The sequence below is a fragment of the Bufo bufo genome, chromosome 3 (assembly GCF_905171765.1).
Source record: "Bufo bufo chromosome 3, aBufBuf1.1, whole genome shotgun sequence".
NCBI lineage: Eukaryota > Metazoa > Chordata > Amphibia > Anura > Bufonidae > Bufo > Bufo bufo.
Window position 1 is genome coordinate 508,619,177 of NC_053391.1, and position 14,178 is coordinate 508,633,354.

The window sequence follows — 14,178 nt, forward strand, 5'->3', positions numbered from 1 at the left end:
CATGTAGCAGTCCATGTGGTGCACACAGTACAGTGGTGACAGGGGCTGTGTACAGCAGACACATACATGTAGCAGTCCATGTGGTGCACAGAGTACAGTGGTGACAGGGCTGTGTACAGCAGACAGATACATGTAGCAGTCCATGTGGTGCACAGAGTACAGTGGTGACAGGGGCTGTGTACAGCAGACACATACATGTAGCAGTCCATGTGGTGCACACAGTACAGTGGTGACAGGGGCTGTGTACAGCAGACACATACATGTAGCAGTCCATGTGGTGCACAGAGTACAGTGGTGACAGGGGCTGTGTACAGCAGACACATACATGTAGCAGTCCATGTGGTGCACAGAGTACAGTGGTGAAAGGGCTGTGTACAGCAGACACATACATGTAGCAGTCCATGTGGTGCACAGAGTACAGTGGTGACAGGGGCTGTGTACAGCAGACACATACATGTAGCAGTCCATGTGGTGCACAGAGTACAGTGGTGACAGGGGCTGTGTACAGCAGACACATACATGTAGCAGTCCATGTGGTGCACAGAGTACAGTGGTGACAGGGGCTGTGCACAGCAGACACATACATGTAGCAGTCCATGTGGTGCACAGAGTACAGTGGTGAAAGGGCTGTGTACAGCAGACACATACATGTAGCAGTCCATGTGGTGCACAGAGTACAGTGGTGACAGGGGCTGTGTACAGCAGACACATACATGTAGCAGTCCATGTGGTGCACAGAGTACAGTGGTGACAGGGGCTGTGTACAGCAGACACATACATGTAGCAGTCCATGTGGTGCACAGAGTACAGTGGTGACAGGGGCTGTGTACAGCAGACACATACATGTAGCAGTCCATGTGGTGCACAGAGTACAGTGGTGACAGGCGCTGTGTACAGCAGATTCCTGCAGGGGGCAGTGTGTTCCTAGGAGGAAGAGACGATTCGGCGCAGCTCCCAGCATGCTCTGTGTGACTGTGTGAGGAGAGGGGAGAAATAGCAGCAGGCAGATAATGAAGCTAAGATGGCAGCACTGAGTGTGCAGCTTTCACTTCTGCGGCGCTTGAGGTGAATCTGACTGCTGGAAGTCCCGGAGCTCGCCGGCACTGGAGCCGAGGAGAGAGGCTGAGCACAGGACGCCAGAGAGGGGCGCACAGACCCTGCCCTCGCTCGCTGTGCGGGGAGGATGGTGAAGGGGTCGGGGCGTGGGTTGACTTGGGGACTGCGGTGATTGTCGGAGAGCACAAGGTTGTCAGCGGCCAGGCTGCAAGTCCCTGCCCCGGGAGGACACGGAGAGGCCGGACGTCGCCCCTCGGTGCTGCGGCTGCAGTGACACGCACACACCGTCTCCATACACACAGCGCCAAGGAAGATGATGTGCGCAGCAACCGCACCCCCGCCTCCCGCCGCCGCCACTGCTGCCTCATCCGGCCCCGGGGAGAACGGCTTCTTCCCCATGCCCGCATCTTCAGCGTCCTGCCCCGCACGCCTCAACATGTCGGGGAGCCCAGACCTCCGCTCCGGGCCTGACTGCAGGAGCCGCTACCAGCTGCTGCTATCCGGCAAGGCCCTGGCGGACCGCTACCGGCAAATCTACACGGCGGCGGTGAATGACAGAGAGCAGCACAGCGGCCCGGCGGCCAGGTAATGCCCCTCCCCCCGTACCTTGTCCCCCACCGCCCGCGGTGTACACAGTGACCCAGGGCAAGGTGAGCGGCTGCTGGGCCCTAGGTGTGCAGGGCTGTCCTGATGAGGTGGCACCAGGTAAAGCCGTGCACTAGCCCCCAATGGCATGGGTGCCCCCTCTTTTCTGGACCGGTTGCCATTAGCTTGTGAAGGGGCATCTATAGACATTGGGTATTTGTCAGGACAAGGTGTGATCTGGGAGATGTGTGGCACCAGAGCAGTGTCTTGTGGCAATGGTTGTGGTCAGTTTGAGCAGTGAGCTGTGGTACCAGTGGGCATTGGCTTCAGAAAAGATGTAATGGCGCTGGCCAAGGTTTGGTAACGGAGATACCTGGCACCAGCGGAGGTTGGTCGGAGCAGAAACCTTGGTGGTGCCAGTTATCATCAGGTTTAGGGTGATGATGCAGGTTATTCGGGGCAGTGTGTAACACCCCTGGCATGTGACTGGCATGACATTGTATCACCCATGCAATTTTTGTAATGTTTTTGAGCCGCACACAGGCGTCTAAGGGAACATTAAACCGCCATTAAAAACGGATATGCTGACATTTTTTCATTGCCACTTTGCATCCATTTTCTGGCCATTTATCCCTTTGTAATGGCCGTTAAAAATGGATGAATTTCATTTTTTATATTTTTTCCTTTAAACCCTAACCCCTGCAGTGTGCTTAGTATTCCTAATGCCCCTTGCATATCCAGTGGGCATAGTGCCCCCCAGTATAAGGAATGGCTCCCATAGTGTCCACCGGTATATGTAATTATAGTGTCAACCATCTCCCCCTCACCCACTTGCCGCTGATTGGAGGCAGCAGGGCCTGATGTGACGTCACCACTTTGGGGAGTCAGGTCCTGCTGCCTCTGCTGCAGGTGGATGATTTATTTATTTTTTTACACCGTGTCGCCTTTTTATGGCCATTAGACGGGTGCACTCTTCTCTTAAAGGATGTTAAAACCTGCCCCTTTGATTTCAGTGGGGTCCATCGGGCTGTGAAAATGGCCAAAAATTGAACACCTCCTACTTTTTGACGGCCGCTGTTCATTGGCTGATATGCGGCCATGTGACTCGCCCCATAGACTTGAATTGGTTACTCACATGCAGGACGTTCACGGGCTGGCCGGCTGTAGAACGGTTGTCGGCCAGTTCTCGTCAGATTTCCTTCACGGACCCTCGGTCCGTGCACCACTTTGGTCCTGTCATCACGCTAGGTTCACCTAGTAGGAAAAACACGCCGTCCTTGTGCCATCCTTTACACCGACTGTTGCTAGGAGACGCTGAGGAGAAGTAAAAGCTTTTTTTTTTTTTTTTTTTTTTTTTTTTTTTTTTACAAACGTGAAAAATGGATGCTATAGTGATGCCGAATGGAAGGAAGCAACGGCCACACAGGCAATACTGATCCCTCATGGAAGGAAAAGTGCCGAATCTGCACCGCTGGTTAATTTCTGCAGCTTTTATTTTTCTTTCTTGATTTGGTAAAATCCCATCATATGATGTAGATTTCCACCCCTAGAAATTCCAGATGGAACATCTGCCCCCTGGGAGTATACCCTATGGGTCACATGCGGCAGGTGTAAATATCTGTCCATTCATCTAAGTAGATAGTTGTCTGCAAATGCCCCTGAAACGAGTGGGACGGCCGTATGTACAGTCGCCCTAGGACAGCGACGGTGATCCTTTTACAGACTGAGCGCCCAAACTGCAACCCACTTATTTATCGCCAAGTGCCAACACGGCAATGTAACCTGAATACCAATGTATTATATCTTCCATGTACTTTATCATTTAGGTATAATAGCCTGCATTCAGAGCGCTGCCTGTGCTGTGCATAGTGCGTCCTGGGCTGATGAATGGCAGGAAAAGTCACTTTTCCTGCCATTCATCAGTCACTTTCCAGGTTGCAGGTGCCCACAGAGAGGGCTTTGAGTGCCGCTTCTGGCAACCATGCCATAGGTTTGCCACCACTGCCCTAGGGTATGGGCACTCATGAACTGGCTGCCGCTGCTGGTTTCTTTGGCATTGCAGAGGGTGAAATCCGCTTTGCAAACCTGAATAAGGGCTCATGCACACGACCGTGTTTTTGTCTGCATCTGATGCGGATGTGGACCCGTTTTCTACAATGGGGCCACAAAAGATGCGGACAGCACATCCATATGTCCGTTCCACCCGCAAAAAAATAGAACGTGTCCTATTGTCTGTTTTACGGACAAAGCTAGGAAAATTCTATGGAGGACAGGACATTCTGTCCCCCAAAATGCGTAACGCACACATCCGGTATTTATTTTTGTGGATCTGCAATTTGTGGACCACAGAAACGGCATGAGCCTTAAATTGGCATACTGTGGATTTCAAATCAAATCCGCACCGCTTGGGACTTTCCACGTGGATTTTCCCCCCGCAGCCTATTGAGATAACAGTTTGATTCGTCCCTTTTGCTTCTGCTGTAAGATGCTGCAGATTTCCTGTTGCAGTTCCGCATCCCCCCCCCGAGTAAATCCACATCTGGAACATTTGCAGAAATCTGTTTCATTCATGTGAATTCTCTTGTCTGTTTGGGGCGGCGGGGCGGCACATGGTTTTATCCAGGTGATTGGGACGGTGGAACCCTCTAAAGTAGCCATACGCTTATGAAAGCCGACACCCAGCAGCTAAACATTGAATAGTAATTTTGGTGGGCACAGGGGGAATTAGCCGAAACGGTGGTCAGTTGTCAGCAGAGATGTATGGCCAGACACCCCTGGCATTGGATAAAAATAACTTCTCCAAAAACTGGATGTCACCTCATATTGCTAGTGCCAGGTCTTCATTGGCGACGCTGTGCTGGGTGCATCTCGGCAGGTACTTGGGATCACTTAGATCCTGACTTAGATCACTTAGGATCATTTCACTTCTATGTCTGGGTTGCAGAATCTGCCCTTTTTGACTGATGAAATAGTTGTGCGTGCAGCGCTGCTTTCCTGATCAGGATGGTGGCCAGCTCTGTGGGACCTGTCTTAGGCTACTTTCACACTAGCGTTTTCTATTTTCTGGTTTTGAGTTCCGTTATATTATGGAAAAAAACGCTTCCACTTTGTCCCCATTCATTGTCAATGGGGACAAAACGTAACTGAATGGAATGCTCCAAAATGCTTTCTGTTCCGTTCTCATACCGGAGAGCAAACCGCAGCAAGCTGCGGTTTGCTTTCCATCGTGTGATGCGGAGCAAAACTGATCCGTCATGGCCCACAATGCAAGTCAATGGGGACGGATCCGTTTAGGGCCTCATGCACACGGCCGTTGTTTTGGTCCGCATCCGAGCCGCTGTTTTGGCGGCTCGGATGCAGACCTATTCACTTCAATGGTGCTGCAAAAGATGCAGAGAAGCGCTCCGTGTGCTGTCTGCATCCGTTGCTCCGTTCCGTGGCCCCGCAAAAAAATAACATGTCCTATTCTTGTCTGCGCTTTGCGGACAAGAATAAGCAGTTGTATGTAAAGGCTGTCCGTGCAGTTCCGCAAATTGCGTAACGCGCACAGACGCCATCCGTGTCTTGCAGATCCACGATTTGTGGACCGCAAAACACACCACGGTCGTGTGCATGTGGCCATATTCTGACACAATAGAAAACTGATCCGTCCTCCATTGACCTTCAATAGAGTTCTTGACGGATCCGTCTTGGCAATGTTAAAGATAATACAACCGGATCCGTTCATAACAGATGCAGACGGGTGTATAAGGCACCATTCACACATCCGCAATTCTGTTCCGCATTTTGCGGAACAGAATTGCGGACACCTTCCTTTCTATGGGGCCACACTATGTGCTGCCCAGATCTGCAATTCCGTTCCCGAAAAAATTAGAACATGTCCCATTCTTGTCCGCAATTGCAGACAAGATTAGGTATTTTCTATTATAGTGCCGGCGATGTTCGGAGAACACATTGCCGGTGTCCGTGTTTTGCGGATCCGCAAAACACATACAGATGTGAGAATGGACCCTTATCAGTAACGGAAACGTTTTTGCTGAGCCGGATCCAGTAAAAACCCTAGTGTGAAAGTAGCCTTATTATAAGTCATTGGGGTCCGTCAGGCGATGGATGTGGCACGACGCAGATGTGAACTGAGTCTTACCGGCACTCGGGGTCGTTCTGCTAGTAGAAGTATTTTTTGTTCTGAGCCACGTGCTCCAGGAAGCTGGATGTGACGGGAGCAGAGTATTGCACTGGTGGGAAATAGTACAGTACGTCCGCCCCCATGATGCAGCAGTACCTGGGGTGTAGGAAGTACTGGCAGCTGCGGGCATTGGTGCCATGCCAGGTGCTACTCTTCCAGTTTTTGCTTTCTTCAGCCTGTGTCGTCCAGAAGAAGGACTTCCCCTGTTTTATTAATGTGATGAATAAAGGTGACATACACGCTTTACTGCCGAGCAGGGGCAGAAGTGCAGGTTATTTTTGGTGAAGGCACAGCTGATTTGGCGGTATGCAGGGGCTGAGTATCTTCTGGTAGAAGCGGCCCTATTCTGCCTTTTCATTATCCCTCCTAGCTTTGTTGTCCTGACAGCTCCCTTGTCACATGTCACTACTAGCGGCCCAGCGAGCCTCCTAGAGGAATCCCTCTAGTAATCATTAAAATGGGGACAACGGGTGGCTTTGAATTATTTACGCTTCTATTTTCATTGTTACTGCTGTGGATGTGAAATCTGTTTCCTCCTAGCCGGGAATACGGCTTGTGTAATAGCTGTGATCACAGGGTCGCTCCTGCACACAGGCCTGGCATTAGTTCAGTTGACCATTTGATATTATTTTTTTTCCCCAATGGAAATTCGACTTGCTGTCCTATAAGGCTTGCCTGCACATGTAGCGGATTAAGCACGTTTTTTCCCCGCCCAGAATAAACTGAACGCAGTCGCAGACCAAACTGACTGAACTTGCTTTCAAAATGGTGCGAGTTTCGTTGAACGCATCCGTTGCGCTCGTGTGAGAGAGGCCTAAGGGTACATTCAGACATGCTACAGAACAGCACTTCCATTAGTCCGAGTATTGTTGATTCTGCAGCAGATCCTGTTTAGACAATTGGCACAGGCACAGAAACCTTACCAAATCTGCCAGGTGTGAATATACCCGAGACTCATGAAACAGGCAGGACAGGTTCTCCCTTCTGCGTCTGCTTGTTTACTGGGGGTCACAGTCCACTTTCTGGAATGCGTATTCTGCTCTGATGGAAACCGCAATCTGCATCCAAACGAGGGCTTCCTGCTTCCCTAATATGTCTGCTAAAGAGGATCTAGGGGGCATTCTGCCTTATAGCAGACAATAGGAAGATTCCTTGTATCTCCTAAACATCATTTTCTAAACCGAAAACTTCATACCTGTACTTGATGCTAGCGGTGTGTTCGTTTTAACCCTTTTACTGCCACGCACTTGCTGCAACCAGAATACGAGGGCGAGATCTTTAAAGCTCAGCACATTGGGGTCGATCTGTCGTCCTAGAAATGGTTTGCACTTTTACAACTTTTTTCTTTTCTTCAATGATGTGGACATTATGTATTTTATTTTGTCTGTTTTTTCCAGTAGCTTGCCGTGGTAATATGCCATTGAAAATGAAATGCAAATGGCCCATTTTCTATAGACTGGGTGAAAAGGCTTAGGCCCCGAACGCATTGCGCCCACCCGGAATCCGGACCCATTCATTTTAATGGGGCTGTGTACATGTGCGTTTGTTTTCACGCATCAGTTCTGCGTTGCGTGTAAATCGCAGCATGTTCTATATTCTGCAATTTCTTTATAAAATTTTTTTTTTTTTACGCAATACGGGCCCCATAAAAGTGAATAGAGCTGGGTGAAAATTGCATCGCATCCGCAAGCAAGTGCGGATGCAATGCGTTTTTCACGGATGGTTGCTGAGAGATGTTGTTTGTGTACATTCAGTTTTTTATTACGCGCGTTCAAAACGCATTGCACCCGTGCGATAACAACTGAACACAATCGCAGGCAAAACTGAATGACTCTGCCTGCAAAATCACACATTTTTCACTGAACGCATCCGGACCTAATCCGGACACGCTCTTCTGCAAGGGGCCTTAGGGGTCCAGTTTATCAAGAGGCGCACACCCCTTTAAAGAGGTTTTCCAGGTTCAGAGCTGAACCTGGACACATCCCTTTTTTCACCCAGGCAGGCCCTGTGATATAAGCATCGGAGCATTTCATGATCAAATGCTCTCCCTTGCCCTGCGCTGTTTCACGCAGGGGAAGGGTTGTTTATTTAGATTTGTACACTGCTAGGCGGAGGCTTCTGCCCAGCAGTGCTTCTGATGACGTCACCAGAACTGATGGGTGGGCTTTAGCGCTGCCTTACCTGTTTTACAGGCTAGGGAAGCACTAGAGCCTGCCCATTAGTGCCAAGGAAGCCTCCGCCTAGCTTTACCCATGAACAGTCTGGTATCTCACCAAATCGCCCAAAAAAGCCTTTGCCCTGCGTGTTTTAGCACAGGGCAAAGGAGAGCATTGGAGCATGAGATGCTCCGATACTCATATCAGAGGGGCTGTCTGGATAAAAATGGGGATCTGTCCGGGTTGAGCTCTAAACCCTGACAACCCCTTTAATAAATTTGTTGATTCTCTTGTCCATGCGCCAGAAACTTATCTTGGTTATAATTTATGGCTGAAATTATTGGAAGCATGTCAGGCCCTTTTGTTAAAGGGGTTTTCCCATCTCAGACAATGGGGACTTATCGCTAGGATATGCCTCCATTGTCTGATAGGTGCGGGTCCCACCTACACAGAGAATGAAGTGCTGGCTCGGCTATTTCCGTTGACCCCATAGAAATTAATAGGTGCATTGGCCACGCAGGCGTGGTGCGTTCCCATTCACTACTTCGGGGAGAGCACTTTTCTTGGGTCCGGCCACCACCTTCCCCGCTCAGTTCACAGTGTAGGTGGGGCCCGCACCTATCGGACAATGGGGGAATATCCTAGTGATATGCCGCCATTGTCTCAGATGGGAATACCCCTTTAAGCCCCACACTACTTTTTGAAAAGTGGTGAGAGGAGCAGGAAAAATAGAAATTTGCTAGTTTTGCACCACATTTTGAAACTTTATGCCGAAAACCTGGTGTGAAGTTTTTTTTTTTTTTTTAAATAACCGTCAAAATATTGTCCTTGTGTAACAGTCAACAGAGAAGTGAGGCTCCTACATATATAGATAATGCATTGTAGGTTTACCGACAAGGGATTACTTGTGAGAGGAAGGTGTTCTCTGCAGGGTAATCCTCGTTATAATAGCAGGTGCAGAACTGGAGTGACCGTATGACCACTGTATTCTTCTATTGATAGTCCTAGGTAAAGCTACCCGATAACTGGATTGGTCAGTACAATGTGTGGTGCTTTCTAATCACAGAGAATGGTCTGAATGAGAATGTAAAGTGAGACTAACTGCCATCTAAAAATCCCAAAGAGGACGTTTAAGAGCCAGGAATACCTGAAGTGACATCACAAAATTACATCTAGAATGCCATCCACCCTTAGTTTTTTTAAAATAAAAAAATAAATAAAAATAATAAAGCATATTCACGTGTAGGTTAATGGATCGGCAAAAACGCTTCCGTTACAATAATACATCTGCATGCATCCATCATGAACGGATCCGGTTGTGTTATCTGTAACATAGCCGGGACAGATCCGGTTTCTATTGTACCAGATTCAGTGAAAATGGATCCGTCCCCATTGACTTACATTGTGTGTCAGAACGGATCCGTTTGCCTCTGCATCGTCAGGCGGACACCAAAACGCTGCAAGCAGCGTTTTGCTGTCCGTCTCCAAAGCGGAATGGTGACTGAACGGAGGCAAACTGACGCATTCTGAGCGGATCCTTCTCCATTCAGAATGCATTAGGGCAAAACTGATCCATTTGGACCGCCTGTGAGAGCCCTGAACGGATCTCACAAACGGAAAGCTAAAACGCCAGTGTGAAAGTAGCCTGAACTCTAGCACTGTTCTGCGCTCCTCCTGTTCTCCCGCAGCGTGACCACTCCAGCCAATCACTGCTGCAGCCAATGACTGTCGGCTGAGGACATGCCATATGTCTGGTATCCCTGCTGCTGTTTTACAGGAGAATGGCGCTGAAGTAAGGAGTGAATAGTTTTAATTTTAGGCATTGTAGGGGATGTTGCTTGCCGCTTTAGTATCGTGTCCTGTTCAGTAAAACTTGTAATCTATTCATTTAAATTTCTGCTAGTTTTGGGCTTTGAGGTGATTGACAGCTATCTCTGTATACACAGCCATGGAGGAAGGCTGCCAATCACTGATAGGACCGCACCCTGGACTGCAAAGCCCAGAAAATACAAGTTGTACTGAATCTTTTCCCATAAAACAATATATCAATCTGCTCAGCTCCTCCTGCTCTATAACATGCTGCCTGCATTTTAATGCTCCGTTCACATTTGTGTTGGACATTGGGGTTATTGCTGTATCCCTCCCCATAGGTATACTAGAAGGTGCTAGCAGCCATACAGCAGTAATCCTAGTCCTCGTGTGGACTGTTCTCTGTAGTGTAGGGAAAATCTGTTATCAGGCTGTATATCCAGGCAAAGCGGAGATGGGTAATTGAATTCTCTTTATTCTGGCCATCAATAATGTTGGTGGTGTCTCAGAGCATTAGACGAGCTGCAGTTACATCATAGGTCTATTTCAGGATACTGACATCATTTTTTTTGTTTAACTCTTCAATGCAATTACGTTTTTAGTATATTTGACTGTGTATGAACCCCCAGAGCAGTCATTTAAGTGGTATTTTTTTTTTCTTTTGAAATGCATTATCTAGTAGTATCTGTTGTGCACTTGAGCACAAGGTCAGGTGAACAGACTACCTATAATATACGGGGTCATTATTTCTTTTGTGCTCCCCATCAGTGTTTCTACAACCAAAAATGAAGCACTTACTTTAAAGGGGTATTCCCATCTCATACAATAGGGGCATATCGCTAGGATATGCCCCCATTGTCTGATAGGTGCAGGTCCCAGTGGTGACGGACCCTGAAGATTGTGGAGGAAGCACTGCGCATGCGCTGCCGCCCTTCATTCATTTCTACGGGGCCACCAAAAATAGCTGAGCACTGGCTCGGCTATTTCCTTCGGCCCCATAGAAATGAATGGGAGCGGTGGCTGCGCAAGTGCGGGGTCCTCCGGCCACCACCTTCCCTGCTCAGTTCTCGATGTAGGTGCGGGTCCCAGAGGTGGGATATGGACCGATCAGACAATGGGGGCATATCCTAGTGATATGTCCCCATTGTCTGAGATGGGAATACCCCTTTAAGGTAACCTGTCACCGAGGCAATCATAAAATAGTGAGAGACAAGCTCATTTCTGGGGTGTTTCATTCATGAGCTAAAAGTAGCTGGTTGCCGAGAACCAGTATCCTAATCGTTGCAGCCCAGGCATGGAAAATAGTCATGGTTATATATGAGCTCCACCTGTTGATTGTCAGTTCTCTCCTAGGGAGAAAACTAAGGCCTCTTTCACACGGGCGTTGCGGGAAAAATGTGCGGGTGCGTTGCGGGAACACGCACGATTTTTCCGCGCGAGTGCAAAACATTGTAATGCGTTTTGCACTCGCGTGAGAAAAATCGCGCATGTTTGGTACCCGAACTTCTTCACAGAAGTTCGTGCTTGCGATCGGTGTTTTGTAGATTGTATTATTTTCCCTTATAACATGGTTATAAGGGAAAATAATAGCATTCTGAATACAGAATGCATAGTAAAATAGCGCTGGAGGGGTTAAAAAAAATAATAATAATAATTTAACTCCCCTTAATCCACTTGCTCGCGCAGCTGGCATCTCCTTCTGTCTTCATCTTAGCTGTGTGGAGGAACAGGACCTGTGGTGACGTCACTCCGGTCATCACATGGTCCATCACATGATCCATCACCATGGTAAAAGATCATGTGATGGACCATGTGATGACCGGAGTGACGTCACCACAGGTCCTGTTCCTCCACACAGCTAAGATGAAGACAGAAGGAGATGCCAGCTGCGCGAGCAAGTGGATTAAGGTGAGTTAAAATTATTATTATTATTTTTTTTAACCCCTCCAGCTCTATTTTACTATGCATTCTGTATTCGGAATGCTATTTTCCCTTATAACCATGTTATAAGGGAAAAAAATAATGATCGTGTCTCCATCCCGATCGTCTCCTAGCAACCGTGCGTGAAAATCGCACCGCATCCGCTCTTGCTTGCGGATGCTTGCGATTTTCACGCAACCCCATTCACTTCTATGGGGCCTGCGTTGCATGAAAAACACAGAATATAGAGCATGCTGCGATCTTCATGCAATGCACAAGTGATGCGTGAAAATCACCGCTCATGTGAACAGGCCCATAGAAATGAATGGGTCAGGATTCAGTGCGGGTACAATGCGTTCAACTCGCACATCGCATCCGCGTGAAATACTCGCCCGTGTGAAAGGGGCCTAAGGAGAAGACCCCTTGCTGATCAGATATTGATGACTTAGGCTTCTTTCACACGAGCGTGACGGATTGGCTTCGGATGCGTTCAGTGATACTCGCACCATTTTGCAAGCAAGTTCAGTCAGTTTTGTCTACAATTGCATTCAGTTGTTTTTTTCTGCGCAAATGCAATGCATTTTTCACGCGCGTGGTAAAAAAAGCTGAAGGTTTAGAAACATCTCCTAGCAACCATCAGTGAAAAACGCATTGCATCTGCACGCAGTGCGTTTTTCACTAAAGCTCCTTTCACTTCTATGGGGCCAGGGCTGGTGAAAAACGCAGAATATAGAACATGCTGTGTTTTTCACGCGATGCAGAACTGATGTGTGAAAAAAACCGCTCATGTGCACAGACCCATTGAAATGAATGGGTCAGGATTCAGTGCGGGTGCTATGCGTTCACGTCACGCATTGCACCCGTGCAGAAAACACTCTCGTGTGAAAGGGGCCTTATCCTTAGGATCGATCATCTGTATGTATTCACTGCATAGCCCCTTTAAGTTCCCCTAGGGTATTACTAGGGGGGGGCTCAATACATATGTATCGCATTGTATTATGTTTGTCAGACCCCCCCCAACTTCCCTAGTAACTATCGTCACCTCGCAGTTCTGCCGTGGGGGCTGAAGGGCAAGTCATAGGCATACAAATTTGAGGGTTGACTGAGTCTTGCTCTCAAATTCATGCACGACACCATATCCGTCCAGTGTGGACATACCCTCTGCATTCTTCAACCCTTGATACTGCGTTTGTAATCTTCTCCTAGTTTCAGCCTTTTATATGGGTTTAGGAATACATATTGGGTGCGAGGTCTGTGTGTCCAGGGTGCTGCTGCTTACACTAGCTCTTGTATTAGCATGGCTTTATTCCTCTACTGATTTCTGCTTCTACAGTCCATGAAGGATCTCCTATTCCCTTTGCAGGCAGTCACTGATGCTGATGAGTGTGTAATTTTCCCCTTCCCATTGTAGAGTCTGTCCTGAATTCTCTCCTCTCTGTACACTCCTCCGTAGCCTGTGTGCTTTACCCCTGCGTACTGCCTAGAATATACGGCTATGTGATTCTGCAGCCAGCTCCCGCCTCCTGTATATGAATTAATGAGTTATCTTCATTGGTGGCGCAGTGCCCCCCCAAGCCCAGTATTAAAAACATTGGTGGCACAGTGCGCAGTGCCCCCCCAAGCCCAGTATTAAAAACATTGGTGGCACAGTGCGCCCCCCCCACCACCCAAGCCCAGTATTAAAAACATTGGTGGCACAGTGCGCCCCCCCACCACCCAAGCCCAGTATTAAAAACATTGATGGCACAGTGCGCCCCCCCCACCACCCAAGCCCAGTATTAAAAACATTGGTGGCACAGTGCGCCCCCCCACCACCCAAGCCCAGTATTAAAAACATTGGTGGCACAGTGCGCCCCCCCACCACCCAAGCCCAGTATTAAAAACATTGGTGGGACAGTGCGCCCCCCCCACCACCCAAGCCCAGTATTAAAGACATTAGTGACGCAGTGCGCCCCCCCATCCATGCCCCCTAGTATTAATCATTGATGGCAGTGGCACAGGGTCCCCTCTCCCCTCCTCCTCAGTGGCAGTTCCGATCGGAGCCCCAGCAGTGTAAGCCTGGGGCTCCGATCGGTTACCATGGCAGCCAGGACGCTACTGAAGCCCTGGCTGCCATAGTCAGCTTTATGCTGCTGTGTGCACAAAACACAGAGCAGCAGGGGGAGTGTGAATATCCTATTCACCCTGATAGAGATCTATCAGGGTAAATAGGACAAGGGTTCTAGTCCCTAAGGGGGGCTAAAAGTAGTGAAAAAAAAATAAAAAAAATAAAGTATAAATGAAAAAGATTTACAAAAAAAAAATACACGTTAACAATAAACATATTAATTTTCAGCAGATTTGTGTAGGATTTTTTTATTTAAATGAAAATTCACTGAATATCCGGTATAAATTATCGGCCTGAAAGTTTACTGAATATCTGTATCTGCTCTAAAAAAAATCAATATGTCGATTCCTTACACCATA

General features: G+C 48.3%; 1 protein-coding gene across 1 annotated transcript in view; it reads left to right on the forward strand.

Annotated features, from left to right (window-relative positions):
• The first annotated feature begins 615 nt into the window (after nt 1–615).
• LOC120993875 (E3 ubiquitin-protein ligase MYCBP2-like) overlaps nt 616–14,178 on the forward strand; it is a 145,982-nt gene continuing 132,419 nt past the window's right edge. Inside the window, exon 1 of the mRNA XM_040422346.1 lies at nt 616–1,641. Coding sequence (XP_040278280.1) covers nt 1,370–1,641 — 272 coding nt within the window. The 5' untranslated portion in view covers nt 616–1,369. The remainder of the gene's footprint in view (nt 1,642–14,178) is intronic.